At 33.3% G+C, this 15898-nt stretch overlaps 2 protein-coding genes across 6 annotated transcripts; both read left to right on the top strand.

Moving 5' to 3' along the window:
* Positions 1-1761: 1761 nt before the first annotated feature.
* Positions 1762-8598, top strand: BBX27 (B-box zinc finger family protein). 4 transcript variants are annotated; one of them, XM_020368790.2, is made up of 6 exons: positions 1763-1947; positions 2205-2277; positions 2632-3360; positions 5355-5717; positions 6661-6888; positions 8126-8598. In XM_020368790.2, the coding sequence occupies exons 3-6, from the start codon at positions 2872-2874 to the stop codon at positions 8330-8332; spliced, it is 1287 nt and encodes a 428-aa protein (XP_020224379.1). In that variant the 5' UTR covers positions 1763-1947; positions 2205-2277; positions 2632-2871; the 3' UTR covers positions 8333-8598. The 4 variants fall into 4 exon arrangements, with proteins under 4 accessions (XP_020224394.1, XP_020224379.1, XP_020224387.1 ...); XM_020368805.3 differs by having other exon boundaries at positions 1762-2277; positions 8136-8416; XM_020368798.2 differs by lacking the exon at positions 2205-2277.
* Positions 8599-11315: 2717 nt separating this feature from the next.
* LOC109813077 (Zinc finger C-x8-C-x5-C-x3-H type family protein) lies at positions 11316-14618 on the top strand. 2 transcript variants are annotated; one of them, XM_083060269.1, is made up of 3 exons: positions 11316-11626; positions 11931-12690; positions 13799-14618. In XM_083060269.1, exons 2-3 carry the CDS (start codon positions 11938-11940, stop codon positions 14126-14128), a joined length of 1083 nt encoding a protein of 360 aa, XP_082916395.1. In that variant the 5' UTR covers positions 11316-11626; positions 11931-11937; the 3' UTR covers positions 14129-14618. The 2 variants fall into 2 exon arrangements, with proteins under 2 accessions (XP_082916395.1, XP_082916396.1); XM_083060270.1 differs by having other exon boundaries at positions 11317-11585.
* The last annotated feature ends 1280 nt before the right edge of the window (positions 14619-15898 follow it).

Raw genomic sequence — 15898 nt, 5'->3', positions numbered from 1 at the left:
TTGGGTAGTTGAAGGATAGTTTCTGCAACTCAACCAAATTTAGAGCAGTCACGTGTCTCATTCTTCATAGCATGGATTACCGTTTGGCAATCTGATTCAAAGTAAAAGTTTTGAAGGCCCATTGAGTGTATCCAGTGAAGGGCCTCAAGCAATGCCAAAGCTTCACTCTCATGTGGATTTGCTTGGATGAATGTACCCCAATAATCACGTAAGCACATCCCATAGCCACTATCTCCCGAGTCTGAGAATAAAGCTGCATCAACATCACATTTTTGCGTAGCCAGTTGCAGGTGGAAGCCAATGAGTTTGTTTGGGTACATTTTCATCTTTGTTCGGTGTTACTTTTTGTTGGGCTTGGATCCAATCTCCCAGTGGCCAGTTGCTCTTTTGCTCTCAATATTATCGCCGAATTACTCTAGGGAGAACCTTCCCGAACTTTTCCATTTCTACTGTTCCACATATTCCATAGCAACATTGCAAACTATGTGGCCTCACTACTCACTAGACTCCCAGCTTTGTAGCACCTTGAATATCAACTCTTTGAAACTTTCCACGTTGTTCAAGAAAGTTTGTTTCTCAAGAAATCCACGTAGCGCATGTTCTTGAATTTGAAACATTCTACATAAAAATATTCTATTAAACGAAAGTATTCATGCATGAATGATGACTCAAGATAAACCTCATGAAAACTTTATATTCCTAGAGGGGATTCTACCATGTAGAAACACTCTTTAATATAACTTTATGCAAGTTGTGAGCTTTTTGGACTAGTCAATATATATATATATTTAATTTCTATCTAATTCAATTTTATGATTTATTTGTATTGATATATTTATTCGTTGTAAAAAAATTAATTTTAATGCACTATTAAAAAGTAATTTATATATTATTGACAAATTTGAAAATATTCTATATATCTTACCTATTCTCTTATAATTTTTCTTATTATCTTATATAGAAAACATTGAATTAAAATTAAATATATTTAATATCTTGAAAATATAAATCACAACTAATACATACATACAACAGAAAGAAAGTAAGATAGTTTCTCCAATTCTTATTATAAGACAGAACTATAATTTTCTTTTAAATTATGTCTTATAATAAAGAACATGATAATAGAAATATGTTGTAAAATATTTATATTGTAATTAAATTCTTTTAAGAATATTAAAAATTTGCTTGCAAGTTGCAATTGATGTATGCGTAATTCTTCTGATAGACGGTGATAAAACTTTGAATCGTGATGGTATCATTCAATGCAGTACAATGGGGTTTAATTACGTTATCGGAAATCATAGTTCAAGATTTCCATCACTGCCTTTTCATGTCTAAACAACATTTATTGTATTCACTGCTTTTTTATTTTCCATTCTGATTTCCATTTCCACTATTATGATTGAGTGTCAAATAATGAGGTTCAGCCACTTTCCTCGATTTTAATACAGTAAAAGAAATACATCCAAATTAATGTAATAATAGAAAAATATGAAAGAAAAATGAAAAGTGTTGGTTGTTGATGTAAACGTAAATGGACTCGTGAGTGGGCCCGGGCTAGTTTCTCCGCCCATCCCATTGTGCGTTGCGATTGGCCCAACGAGGCTAAACTTTCGGATTACGTAACCACCACATTCACATGCGCAGCACTATACATTGGATAACGTCCTTGGTGGACCCCACATCCCTTGTCCATGCTGGAAAGTTCTGCTGCACACGTCACCACCCCAGTTGGGTAAAGCCTTAGCCTGCTATAACGCATGACTCATGCTTCTTCACAACCCAAAACGTCCTCTGCTGTCTGCTTTGCTTTTATTGGGAAACACTCGCAGGCGCAGCTAACTCACTCCTTTTTTCAGTTTTCAAGTCCTTCTCTAAAGTCAACCCTAGTCCCTTGTGCTTCCTTCTCTCCGCTTGTTGCATCCACTGCTTTCTACTCTTTTGGTTTCTTCTTCCCCTTTTTTATACATTCAATTCAAATCTTTTTTTGTTTGCTTCTCTTTTTCTTATCTTCCGTTCAACTTTATTGTCTTTTGGGAGGTCACTTACTGAATTTCCAATCTTGGTTTTTTTTTTTATGATGAGTGATAACATGTTCGTATTATACTTTATATTACAAATTCTGGAGTTATTAGCCATGTGTCAAATTTAGGAGTTTTAAAATAGTTCCTTTGTGATTTCCAATAAATTTGGAGCTACAGGATAGAGATCAACATTTCAATCACTTTTTTCCGATCAACATTTGTGCATTAACAGTGAAAGAGGTTTTACCTGGTAATAATTTTAAATCTTCTTCCAACATCTTATATTTTTTAAGACATTAAACGCATTATTTATTCATTTTAATACTTTTTGTACTGTAAGGCAGCAGGAGGATTTATAGGAAGGTTATTCTTTACGATTTCATCCGATAACAAATTATTATTATTATTATTATTATTATTATTATTATATATATAATGTTTATTAACTTTTATAATAATTACCTTAAAAATAGTATGATAGTATCTATCATGTAATTTTGATTGGTTGAAGGTGTAAAAGCATAGAAATTAAACTCTTTTTTTCAAAAAAATTTCTCAATGGACTGTTTAAAACATTCTTAATAGTATTCTTATGCTTCCACAGGTGTATGCAACTGCATTTGATGTAAAGCTGTTGTCCCATTTCTTCACAGCTTCTAAACCTACTACACAGGACAACAACTGATATAAGATGCGATTACCTTTTCCGGAAAAGATTTCTGCAACCTTGTATAGACCAGCTGAACTGATATCTGGATTCTTCTTTATTTAAATTGTTGCCTATACAGTATGAGGTTTGATAAATTTAGAGCTTTTTGGATACTTGGAATTGAAGACTGAAGAAATGGAGAAGGTTTGTGAATTCTGCACAGCTTTGAGGCCACTTGTTTACTGCAAGGCTGATGCAGCATATCTTTGCCTATCTTGTGATGCGAAGGTGCATTTGGCAAATGCATTGTCTGGCCGGCACCTCCGGAACCTTGTGTGTAACTCATGCGGATACCATCTTGCTTATGTTCTGTGTTTGGACCACAAAATGTTAATCTGTAGAGACTGCGATCAAAAGTTGCACAATGTTTCTTTGCCACATCAGAAACGAGCTATCAGAAGTTTCATGGGGTGCCCTTCTGCTAAAGACTTTGCAGCACTTTGGGGCCTTGAATTGAATGAGATTGAAAACTGTTCCAGTCAGGATCAGTTTGATTCGGTTTCTTGTGTTTCTGCCGATATGAATGTGGCACAATTCTCAGGAAAGCCTGCCACAAAAACTGGGGTCCCTTCAATGAAATCTAGGGCCAAACTTGATGGGGGATCCGCTGGTCAACAAGGTCAGGTATGCAAGATAGAAGTTTTAATACCTCGTTTATTATTGTGATGAGATGTAATCCTCCGTTTTTTATTCATAGTTGTTTTGTCAGAATTTGTTATTTTTTTTCATTATCATTTTACTAAAATTAATGATTTATTAATTTTTTTTCTTCATATTTACCCTTGATAATTAATGTATGTTTACTGAATAATGCATCTATTTATTTCTAATGTCTACCTATTTTTTATTGAATCCCCTATGTGAAATTAATGTTGCATTTAAAAGGACAATATGTTTCTAACGAAATACTATAAAAAAATAGAGGGTAGAATAGGAAAGTAAGTAATAAATATTTTTGAAAACTAAAATATCAATCATTTCCTTAAGTCTCGTGCAAAATCTTAAATGATTATGAATAAAAAACGGAGGGAGTATAATTTTAGAATTCTGTCATTTGAAAATTAAGTCAATAGCTAATGCCCTCATGATATAAAGTTTATTTTTATGTCAACCAAGTTTTCCATTTTAATAAAAGGCACTGGTTATAAACTACATGTTACTTAATACTTATTAAGTGATTGATTTAAAAATATATGAACCAGTGAAAGGCATAGTTTAAAAGCACATACATGAATATACAGAAGTAAGATCGTAAGATACTAGTGCAAGTTTACTTCCATACTTTGAGAGGAATGAAGATTAAAGGAGTTATTGAGTTAAGAGTTGAACAGGATGTATACTTTGTTGCTTTCAATTCCTCTGGAATGGATGCAATGAAATGATATTTGACAACTAAAATAAAAAAAAAAAGGTTAATCTAGTCCCTAATATTATAATAAAGAAAATTTAATCCTTGATTTTAACAACTGTGAATTGATTTTGTCCATAAAATTGGCACCGACAGTTCATTTGGTCTTTAATATTATAAACTTAATCAATTTAATGCCTGAATTTAACCATCTCTGTCAAGTTAGTCCTTTAATTTAACAACTACCAATCAATTTGGTTGTCGGCTTTTTAGGAACCAAATTGACTGATGATAATACAGAATAAAGTGAGAAATTAAATTGACTGATGCACACACTACAATCAGAAACCAAATTGACTGACTTTCAAACTAAATTGAAATTAAGGGATCGTTAACATAGGGATTAAAATTTCTTTTAATTATTTCAAGGACTAAAAATAACTGATAACTATAATTTTAGGAATGGATTTGATGGTTTACTATTGGATAAATGAGAGAAAACTGAAAAGTACATGTTTCTTAATTTTGAGCAAATCCAACTGTTTAGTGCATTCTTAAATTTAGGAATTTTCAACAATTATAGCAAGGTATAATTTCAAATATATTCCTTAGACTAGAGGTATTCATAGATTGGATTTTTGAAAAATATAAACCAATCTAAATTGATTCATTTTATAAAAACAGATTGGTTAACTGATTTTTTTTTTTATAGAGTGGATCGCTTCGATTTTTTATAAAGTGGATCGATTTAATTTTTTAAAAATATGGATTGGATTTTTTAAAACTAGATAGGTTTGGTATAGTGTAGTTATCTATTTTATACTTATATATAAATCGTTTTTTTTAAGATCGAACTAAATCAAACTAATCCATTTTGGGTAACTAAACCAGTTTTGCAAAATGAATTAGTTCAATTTTTTCTCAAAATGGATCGGATTGATTATAGATCTGTTAAGATCAGTTTGAATTTTTTTCACACTCCTACCTTAGAGTATAGTTAAATTGTGAAAATTTTACCACCAAACACGTGGATTAACAAGCATACTCTATTATCTGAATCAAAAAAAGTATACTCTGTTATGGTCTTTACCACAACACAAGTTAAGAAATTTTTTATTTTTGTTTCTAGTCCTGATTCAATAAATCAAGACAAAATATAATATAATTTGAATATACACGTCTAATTAATTAGCAAAAGGAAAAAGAAGACAAAAGTCAATAGGAATAGCTTCTACCAAATTTATTTAAGATGTGATACATCTTCTTGCAGATATTGTACAGTGATCAAGAACGACAAACTATTGTGCAGCAGATTATTGATTTAAAATGGCTTCAACTGAATGAGGGGATTGATTATTCTGCAAAGATCAATAGGCTACAAGAAAAAAAATTATCTCCTTCAGTATATCACACTCTTAAGAAATTGGACGAAAAATTCAACGAGCAAGCACAAAATCCTCAGGATCTTGCTACTAATGTTCTGGAAAATGAGTGTTCCATTGCGCAGCTGAATCCTGAAACTTTGCCTTCAACGTTTTCTCAACTTGATAATTTATCTTCTTCTGCAATTGTCGATCTTCCCTTGCATGGAGAGTTGTTTTGGACATGCAAAAGTCCACTCCGAAGTAATCAGGTTAGAGAATTATCTGTCCACTGTTGAGGCCATATTTTGATCACTGCTTTTAACCAGTGTTCTTCTAGATACGAAACTGTGAAACTGCAAACTTGTTCTCCTAATTTGCACTTTGCTGTGATGCTATGCATGAGCTAAGCATCATATTTAACTCGGTTATATTTTCTATACCTGTCTATAATAGCGTTTTCCTTGATTATATTATATATTAATCAAACAGAACTGATTAGGTGCCTAGAAAAATCAGACTTATGAAAGGCATATCAACATTATGCAAGAAACAAAACAGGAGTACATACTAGGTGCATGTTTGGATTAGACTTTGCAAAATTAAGTTTGGTTAAAAGTGAGTTTATGGTAACATGATTTATTCTTTTATTTCAATAGTGATTTTGACCAAGTATTGTTGTTTGGACGTTACTTTTACACGTGTAATTACTAAAAAAGGTATAAATTTTATGATATAAGATTAATATCCGTACACGGCTTTTTCTACCTGAAGATTCTCAAATGCAAAGGCTTCAACTTGTTGCTTCCAGGCCAACCCTATTTAAAAGGAAAAATTGGTTGAAGTTGAACAAATGGGAAATCATTCAGACATGCTCTAGACCGGGTTACTAAAATTAAATCAGTATTATAAAGTTTTGATATTTTCTATTTCAAACTTTGCATGATGATCCACCAAAAAACAAAAAACTTTGCGTGCTGATGTATATTAATCTTAGTACCTGCCTCCCAATCTCTGTCAATGACAAGAAATGAATAATTGAATGTCTGACATTTAGCAGTGTAAGCAGACATTTATTTTGCTTTGTGTTGGTGACTGCATTAACATCTGATTCATTTAAATTTGGTTGACATTATATTATTATTAGGTCTCAAGCACCTGGTTAACTTTATACCTCTTATGAAAGTGGAAATTTCTTTTTGTCGATGTTTGCAGTTGTGGTCCCAAAATATTCAAGACCTCGGGATATGTGAAGAACTCGTTTGGCAAGATGATTTTAACATACCTGATGTTGACTTAAGTTTCCAAAACTTTGAAGAACTATTTGGAGTAGATCAAGATCCAGTTAGTATACTGCTTGATGATCAAGATGTCTCCTGCTCTTCTTTAGAGAAGGATAAGTCAGTTGACAAGTCAGATATTGAAAATCCAAATACAATGGAGGTCTGAATTTCTTCCTTTATGGTTAACACATTTTCACTTCCTCTTAGTCCGCTGATAATTATAGGGCTACACCCGACAATAAAGATAATGGAAGAGTATCATAGATTCACAATGTTATTTATATCAACTTGAGGAGAATATGAAAATAGTATGATAATAAACATTATGTGCATAAAAGTGTACTCCATCAGTTTAATTTCCTTTCAGTGGCATATGAATGACTAGCTCCATTTAAAGAGGAAAATATGAAACTATTCAAGTTTAGACTTGAATAAAATTGGTGTAAATGACTTTTTGTCACTCATTGTTAATTTGTTATTGGCTATACCAAACATTTCTTTGGAAAGCATTCAAACACGTAAATCGAGTCAGAAAGGTGCTATAGAAACTGTAAAATGTTACATTAAAAATTCATCAAGCCTTCTTTTTAATCCTTGGTCCCATCTTGTTTGACGTTCTGGAAGGAAAAACAATTGTCCCATTTTGATGTTATTTTATATCGAAACTAAAAAAAATTTCCCCCAATTATTTTCTTAATCATTTATTTATTTTGGAGTGAGAAAATTAAAAAAGAAGTATAAAGGAGAGAGAATCTAATTAATAAGAAAGATAAAGAATATATTAAGAAATTACATACTAATTTTTATAAAATTTAAAATATTAATTACAATTCTTAATTATTGTAGCAAAAGCTTGAATGTTAAATAAAATGAGAGGGAGTATTAAAATATTATTACATTAGCAATGCCTTACACTCCTTTTCTGCCTCCATCAAGATTCAACAATACTTTAATATATATTTACGAACATATATTAAAAAATTGTTACATTCAAGATTCAGCAAGCCTGGTGAAATATTACTTTATATTAAATATTGAGTTTGCCTAAAATTGCACTTCCTATCAACGGTAGCAATTTACTGAAATACCATAAAAGAAGAATTGGTTGTCTACTTTACGCTTTCCATATATGATCCAATGGTTTAGTTCCATAAATGTGTAGTATATGGTGACATGTGTGGAGACTTCCTGTTCTTGCCTTTATAGTAAGCTTTAGAATAAAAATGACATTTTGTAGTTTAAGGTTAATTCCAGTCGATCTAAGGTGTAATTATGTATCCATAGGTAGTTACTTGATTGAGCTAAGGTGTAAGAAGTTAAATTAACATCAATAAGATACCCTTCTTCCAAAGTAAAATACCTTTTAATGGTACTGTGTTATTTTTCTGTCATGAAAGGATTCTTCAGCAGCTGCATTCATTACTGTCTCCCAATCCGATAATGAGAACAAGGATATGAATCATCTCAACCAGTACTGTCCAAGAAGCATGGATACAATTCAACCATTCTCTGTTTTGAGATTCAATGCAGAAAGCAGTTGCACTGACCATGATGACAGTGCTCTTTCTCCCTACAGTGAAGGGAAGGCTTATTCAAGTAGTTAAGTTGAATTGGAGACTGCACATGTGGAGCCTAAAGGAAATGTCATATGAAGTATATTATAAAGAGAAAAAAATCTCAATTGTGAATTCTGAGTGCTAAGTGCCTTACTTTAGCCTTGCTTTAATACCAGTATTGTCGCCACATACCTGTTAGATCTTCATCTTAGTATTGTCAATTTTGACATTTGAATTTGCTACCACATTGATTTAGTACCAGCAATTATGCATTTTATCCCTGGAAATATTTTTAGATTATATGTATTTTATCATATTTATATTCTTTTTGCCTCCAGGCATGAGAAGCAATTTCGACTTCTATCCAGGAAAACTGGAGCTAATGTAAGAAAGAGAGTGAAAGGCATTGCTAAGGCTGAAAGCAATTGACTTTTGCAATGTAGATATCTCTCTCTATTCTACACCCCACACTGTTCCACATCATGAAGCTTATGTTCACTTCATCAACTGATTCTTTCAATTTCATGCACATTTTGTCCGTTTATATATTGTAAAATATATAGCATAAAAAATATCGTAACATATTATTACACCCCATACCGAAAGAGTTAATCATTGATGTGTTAATAGGAATAAATTCTGAATAATTTCTTCCCTAAATTTCAATTCACTTCCTGTTAAAAGTCTAATAAATCGATTCCTATGTTATGTGGTCGGTTATATACACAGGGAGTAAGTCTTACCATTCAATCATACGATCATTCTTAGATGATTAAGATTAAAAGAAAAATATGTATAACTTTTTAAAATAGTCATGTGAACACCAATTCACTTATAATTTTTACTATTCATATATGATTACATGATTTCAATTTATTGTTTTCATAATAATCAACACATTATTTTTAAACTTATTGTATTATTCATTAAAATTTATTGAGAATTATAAAATTATAAGTGAGACTTTAAATAAGACCAGCACAATTTTGTAATTTCAATAAATTTTAGTCAAAGAATATGTTTAAAAGAGTAAGTTGTTATTTTTCATATATATATGGACCGATGAAAAACCTATATGGCTATATACGTACATAAATATTACTGGTTAACCATAGCAGACGTTTTTATGGTTTTTGATTCTTAGTAAATCATGTGTGTTGCAGATCTTGGGGTCTCTTGATAGTTAAGTTTAGTCAACCCTTTTTGCATTTTTACCTGATATTTGAAATGTTACCTTACCCATCGTAACCCCTTTTACCAAATAATCTACCTATACTCAGTTGTGTTCCAATTCAATTCAACTTTAGGAGATTGTGCATACAAGCAGCCATTTTCAGTTGCAGCTATGCGCATTGAGACTGGTAGAGAAAGGGAGATTTGCGATTTGGTCTTGAGACTTGATGAAACTTAAGAACAACTAATTGAGCTTTTAGCAGTGTGACCAAAGCTGTAATGATAGGGAAAGACAACCTGACCATTGTTTGTTTTATGAAAAGATATTATTTGAGAAGAATTGTATGGCTAACTTAACAACCATGACACGTGGGAAGGGATTTGGGTTTTGCCTATCGAGAAAGAAATTAACGAGAGCATCTATTTGGATGAGTGTTATTTTATTCAACAAACATTTCGATACCAGACTTTGATAGAGTAGCGAATAGAGGAAGAGGTTGTTGTAAATGTGATAAGGAAGCAATCCCTCCAATTCCATATAGAAAGAAAGAAAGACCATGATGGGCTTTAAATGAATTAATGTGGAAGTGTCTTAATCCACTTACTTCCTGACTTGAAAATGGGAAACCAATGCAAAGCCTAGACCACCAGCCACTACCCTCCATGAAATTACTAACTTCAAATTCAAGCATTATATAATCAAATGCTGCTCTAACCGCAACTAGCTGCACCTTGAATACGCCCTCTAAACTCTTTCCGCCTCTTATTATCTTTCTGTTACAACCAATTAAATATTACTTCTTTTTATCTTATGTTCAAAATCATATAAGGTGGACCCAATGTAGCAATTTGATGTGATTGAATCTTCATTAGACTAATTAAAAACCATAACATTTTATTTTTCCAACTCCAGCTATTGGCGTCTGTAGTTTTAGTTTATATCTGCATATGCGATTTTAAGAAAACTTTCATTTTGTTCTTTGAAGGCTTTTTAAAATATCCATTTCGTCCTTAAATGATAAGTTCCTTTAACACCTACTTTGTCCAAAATTTATTTATTTATTATGACCAAATTGATGTCCTTTAATGATAAGAATTAACTTATAAACATCACATCGATATCACTAGTTTTTAAAAAACATTCCAAGAATTTATAAATTTAGTGTTTGTTGTATGATTATTTTATATGTAACATCAATCTAACTTCTACCATGATTAGTACTTGGATTTAAAATTTGAATTCTTAAAAATGTATGATGCGCTTAAAGAAATATTTCAGGTGAATAAAAATCCGTGCAAGATGTCAATTCGCTGAGCCGGTTCAACTACATATTTTGGTCGTATCAACAATTTTCAAGTGATACATTTACTTATATAGAATATTACTTTGATTTTCTCAGCCATTATTTTTAAGGTACGTACTGTTCAAAAAATTTAAAATAGAATTTTCAATTAAAAATATAATATTTAATATTAATAATGTATTTATCTTATTTATAGTAGTGCTTCCTAACAAAGACAGTAATTAACAAAAATCCGTACTAGCTGGTTTCTGCATTAAGTAATTATTGATGTGAGTGCATATGGATTCGACATTAAACATTAATTTATATATAGTATTATTTAAGAACAAATGAATAGAAAAGGATGTATATAACAATAATTGCTAAAAAGATTATAGTTTATTATGTGGGTGAATTGAGTTTAGACGAAATGAAAAGGGTTGCAGGAATCAAATTAGTACCCGTAAGATGCAAACTGAACACTATTATTATTTCATAAAACAAAAAGAAAGAATATTATGACCCGCTAATACTTAAGAGAGGAATTCGAGTTTGAAGGAAGACACCAAGTTAAAATACCAAAAAAGGCCAAAAAGATTTCTCCGATCTTTGGAAATGAGTAGGGGTAATTAGGGGAAGGCGCGAAAATAGCATAAGGTCCGAAAGAGCATTCTGTTAGGAAGTGTGTCAGAGACGGTTTCTTTCTTTCTTTCCCTCGCACCAAACACACACGCCTCAACCATCACCACTATAAAATCTCTCCCTCCACCTCTCTCTCTCTCTCAAATCGCTTTCTCTTTCTAAAATTCCTCACTCTAAAAGAGAACCTCAGAACCAGCTGCGAGGTGAGCGCTTTTCAACAGATTTTCCGCTTCTTCTTCGGAGAGTATAGCTTCTTTAATCTCAACGCAATTTCCCTCTGAGTTAACTTTCTCACACAATAATTTGCATGTTGGACTTACCGATCATTTCATCGACATTTCTTGAATAATCCTAATTAGTTCTTCGTTATTTTCTTCGATCGCACTCTCTGAAACTTTAACGAACCGGTTATTAATTTATTATGATCTGAAATTTTATATAAACATGACTTAATTAATGCTCGATCGATCGAAGGATCCAGTTAACTAATTAAACGACCGTCACGTTTCTGAAATTTTTCTTACTATCTTTATTGCCTGATCTTGCAGCGCAGAGATGCATAATAAGGACGCTTGCTCCCCCTCCGCCAACGGCGGATTCGGCGCCGTCACCGCCGGTCAAATTTCGTCACCCGGCGGCGTCTACAGCTCACTGTACTCGGCCTTGTCGAACGACAGCATTGCGTCACTCTCCGCGAACGGCGGTGGCGTTTCGCTGTATCCGTACTCCGAGTCAACTCAGTACGACTCGGGCGTGATTCAGAAGCACCAGGACATGGTGAACCGTCACAGCATGTGCCTGAGTCGCCTCGTGGAGACTTCGAAAGAGGTGGAGGCTCTGCGGCAAGAGAACGGCCAGCTCCGCGCGGCGAACAAGGAGCTGCAGAAGCAGCTGCACCTCGTCATCCAGGCCTCGCTGGAGAACCAGTATGGCGGCGGCGGCTCCTCCGGCCAGCCGCAACCGACGCTGTTTGATGTGGCGCACAGCTTCCGCGGCCTGCACATTGGAGAGGGTAAAGAGAACTGCGCCGATTGGAATAACAACAATAACAATATTAATAATAGTCATAACAACATGAATAGTAATGGCAACAAGGAGCTGCAGGAAATTTCAGACGAGAGTCCAACGAGCGTTATTGAGAATAACGTGGTGGAAGTGGAGAGGTTCTCTCTCCCTAAGAGCATATCTGTGAGGTCCAATGGCTACTTGAAGATGGCTCAGTCTGCGGCTCTAGCCGCCAACAATAACGCCTCTCGCAACAAAGGTGCCACTCGTCCACGCACCTCCGCCACTCCACCTGAAGCCGTTGTAAGGACACACACACATGCTAACTTCCTTTTTTATTAATTATTGATATTATTATTATCTTATTTGTTTTGCGGTGAGATTATTGATTTTATCGTTATTTACCGTACTTGACGTGCTTGTTAGTTGCTAATTATTTTCCTTTCAAAAGAAGTAAAACCTTGCTTGTCTATGTCATTACCTGGTAGCTGCAACGAATGGAGTGGTTTGTGGTTGTTGTTTTCATTTGCGTGTGCTTGTTTTGGAAGTGTGCAACTCTAGTTAGCATTCGGGTTCACCGGACCCATTAGCTCAAGTTGCTGTGAGGCATAAAAGAAAGTAGTAGTAGCCCAAACCTTTCTGTGACAGTTGTAACCCTGTTTGGTGGCCAGCATCCTGGGCTTTTGGGTCGTTAGGTGGGGTTCTATCATGTTCCGAGTAAAATTATTCTGGATACATGGAGCCATAGGTATTTAGTATTATATATCTAAGTGATTGAATAATTATTTTTCACAATCTCTGAATTTTGAAATATAAAATAGCAAGACTAAAAATATAGATGGAGCTAGCCATACAACGTCCACTAAATAGTTTTATTATTATTATTATTCTTGCACCTCTAAATTTTTAAAATATTTATGATAGACAAGCACTGTGAAGATCTGTCATTCTGTTGGTAGTGGTTTGTAAGTTCAACGTTTTAATAGCCACAAACAAAAAATACCTAATGACCTGTGAGATGACTTTATCGATTTTTATTGGTAGGGTGAAATTGATGCAAATATATTTTATTGTATGATGAAAAGTCTTTGTCAGCCAAGAACATAAAGATGTCATTTTAGTAGCTAACGTAATTAGTGCGTGTGGAAGGTATACATAATATATTGTGCACGTGGATCCCGAAATATAAATGCATAATCAAGCATATAATCTAGAAAACCATTTGACAATTATATGGTTGAAGTTGTAAATGGAACATTTAGTGAGAATACGTCGATGATATATATCTAATTTAGCTAGATCTGATTGTTGCCATTCTGAAGAATAGGGAGGATTATTTATTTGTTTTTAATTGTTAATTTATGCTATTTGGTTGTTGATTTTTTGTGTATGTTGCTATGCTATGGTACAGCAAAAGGTATATGTGCGTGGAGGGCAGAAAGAGGAAGAGCCTCTTGAAATGGTAGTGTATAACCAAGGGATGTTCAAGACTGAGCTGTGCAATAAGTGGCAAGAAACTGGCACATGCCCATATGGAGACCACTGCCAATTTGCTCACGGTATTGGGGAGCTTCGCCCAGTCATCCGCCACCCACGCTACAAAACTGAGGTCTGCAGGATGGTCCTTGCTGGGGTTGTCTGCCCTTATGGCCATAGATGCCATTTCCGCCATGCACTTACTGAGCAAGAGAAAGCTGTCGTATCACAGCCTAAGCCCAGAACAATGAAGCTCGAAAGATAGTCTGCTGGCCAGAGTAAACGTAAATGGTACATAATAATATTCTTCATTGTGTAATTACAAACATGGACAACCACCACCTAAATAATAATTACTTTTCCAATGAAAAGTAAGCCTAAAATAACAAAAACAAAACAAAAATAGGAGGCTTGCGGCAAGATGAGATCTAGAGCAGGATTCTTGGGGGAGAATGTGGTCAGTAGTCGTCGATCGTGTCTTTCTTTTTTCTTCCCGTCAAGTTTGACATTTTCATTTTTGAACTTTACATACATAATACGTCTCATGTTCCCAATCCAAGCAACCAAAGAGAAAGTATTCTTTGTAATCATACTACTTTTTTTGGTTTTACTTTTTTTTTTTGGTACTTTTGCAATGATACCATTTGATACTTTGCAAAGAAAGCAACTTCTCATTGCGGTTGTAATGTTTCTAGTGTAGTCTATTTCTTAGCTGCCTGTACTTTTTTTTTTAATACGAATATATTTCACTTCCATTTGTTTATCAAATAAATTTATATGTCCTTTTAGGTTTTAAGAGATCAGGTCATGAAATAAGCATGCACTTTTACCTAGTGCGTATTTGGTTCCATGTTCAAAACGTGAATCAAAGTAAAAATTACATGTAAAAATTATAACTAATAGCTTCTATTCTATCATGGTTTATAATGTTGAAAATCTAAAATAAACAGGCATGCAGTAATCTGACTCTAACTAATCTCTAGGTCTAGGTGTCTCCTGACTCAAGATAGTAGTTTACTCCTTCCTTGTCCTGTGAAATAAATGGGCCTGAACTAAGTTAGGATATGCTATCATGTTTATTTGGGCTTCCAGATGATAGGACATATATACTTGACACTGGTAGCCTAGCTAGAGACTTCGAACATTTATCTATGCAATAAAATATGCCGAGCTGGTCTTGTGCATATAAACAGAGACCAACAAAAACTAAGAGATACTGTAGATATATTGACGCATCTTTGAATTGGGCCAGGCTTAGAAGTGAGAACCCAGACACCTATAGTAGAAGCTCTTCGGCATCTTTTTTCCTTCAAAAGCAGCGCTACATAATAGAAGCAGAATCCGCAAACAACTACGTGTGAAAATATTATGGTAACAATATTTATGTAAAATTTATATTCGCTGTTTTCATAACCATGAATGAGTCAATATATAATATCCAAGTATTTCATTAATTTTTTAGAACTTGAATTGTATAAACATTTTACAGAACTTGTATAAACATTTGTTTTTGAAAAAATATAATATATATTAATAATTTATCATTAAAAATAGTCTACTTACATCTCAGTCTATAACATTGATAATTTCTACCTTATCCTAACATTTTGAGAGGGTTTTAGAATTGTCGTTTGACTTTTTGTCACGTCATCAATTTTCAATCATTACTTTGCATTGTATTAATATTGAACTATTGTATATTTTAATTTGGTCCTTAATTTTTTACAAAAAAAATTGCATTTTTTTTAATTTTTGGAAATTCTAACTTAAACATGTACACCCTACAATTGAAAATTCTTTACTATTACCTCCTTTTATTTTTTACGTTGTCACTCGATTTAAAATTTAGTGCTCGCTATTATGTCTACTTCCATTATTCGTATTCTTGTGAAAAAAAATCTTCATATTAGAACAAGGGTTAGAAGTTGTTCGCAATGCCAAAACTACTAGAGGGAGAAAAAGAAGATAAAGTTGATGCTAATTTTGGAAAGATCTCAAGTTGTTATCTTCTTTTACTTTGATCTCAAACCAATAT

The sequence above is a fragment of the Cajanus cajan genome, chromosome 7 (assembly GCF_000230855.2).
Source record: "Cajanus cajan strain Asha chromosome 7, NIPB_CcT2T_4, whole genome shotgun sequence".
Taxonomy (NCBI): domain Eukaryota; kingdom Viridiplantae; phylum Streptophyta; class Magnoliopsida; order Fabales; family Fabaceae; genus Cajanus; species Cajanus cajan.
Note: the sequence above shows the minus strand (reverse complement) of the source record. Positions and strands in the feature narration are given on the sequence as shown.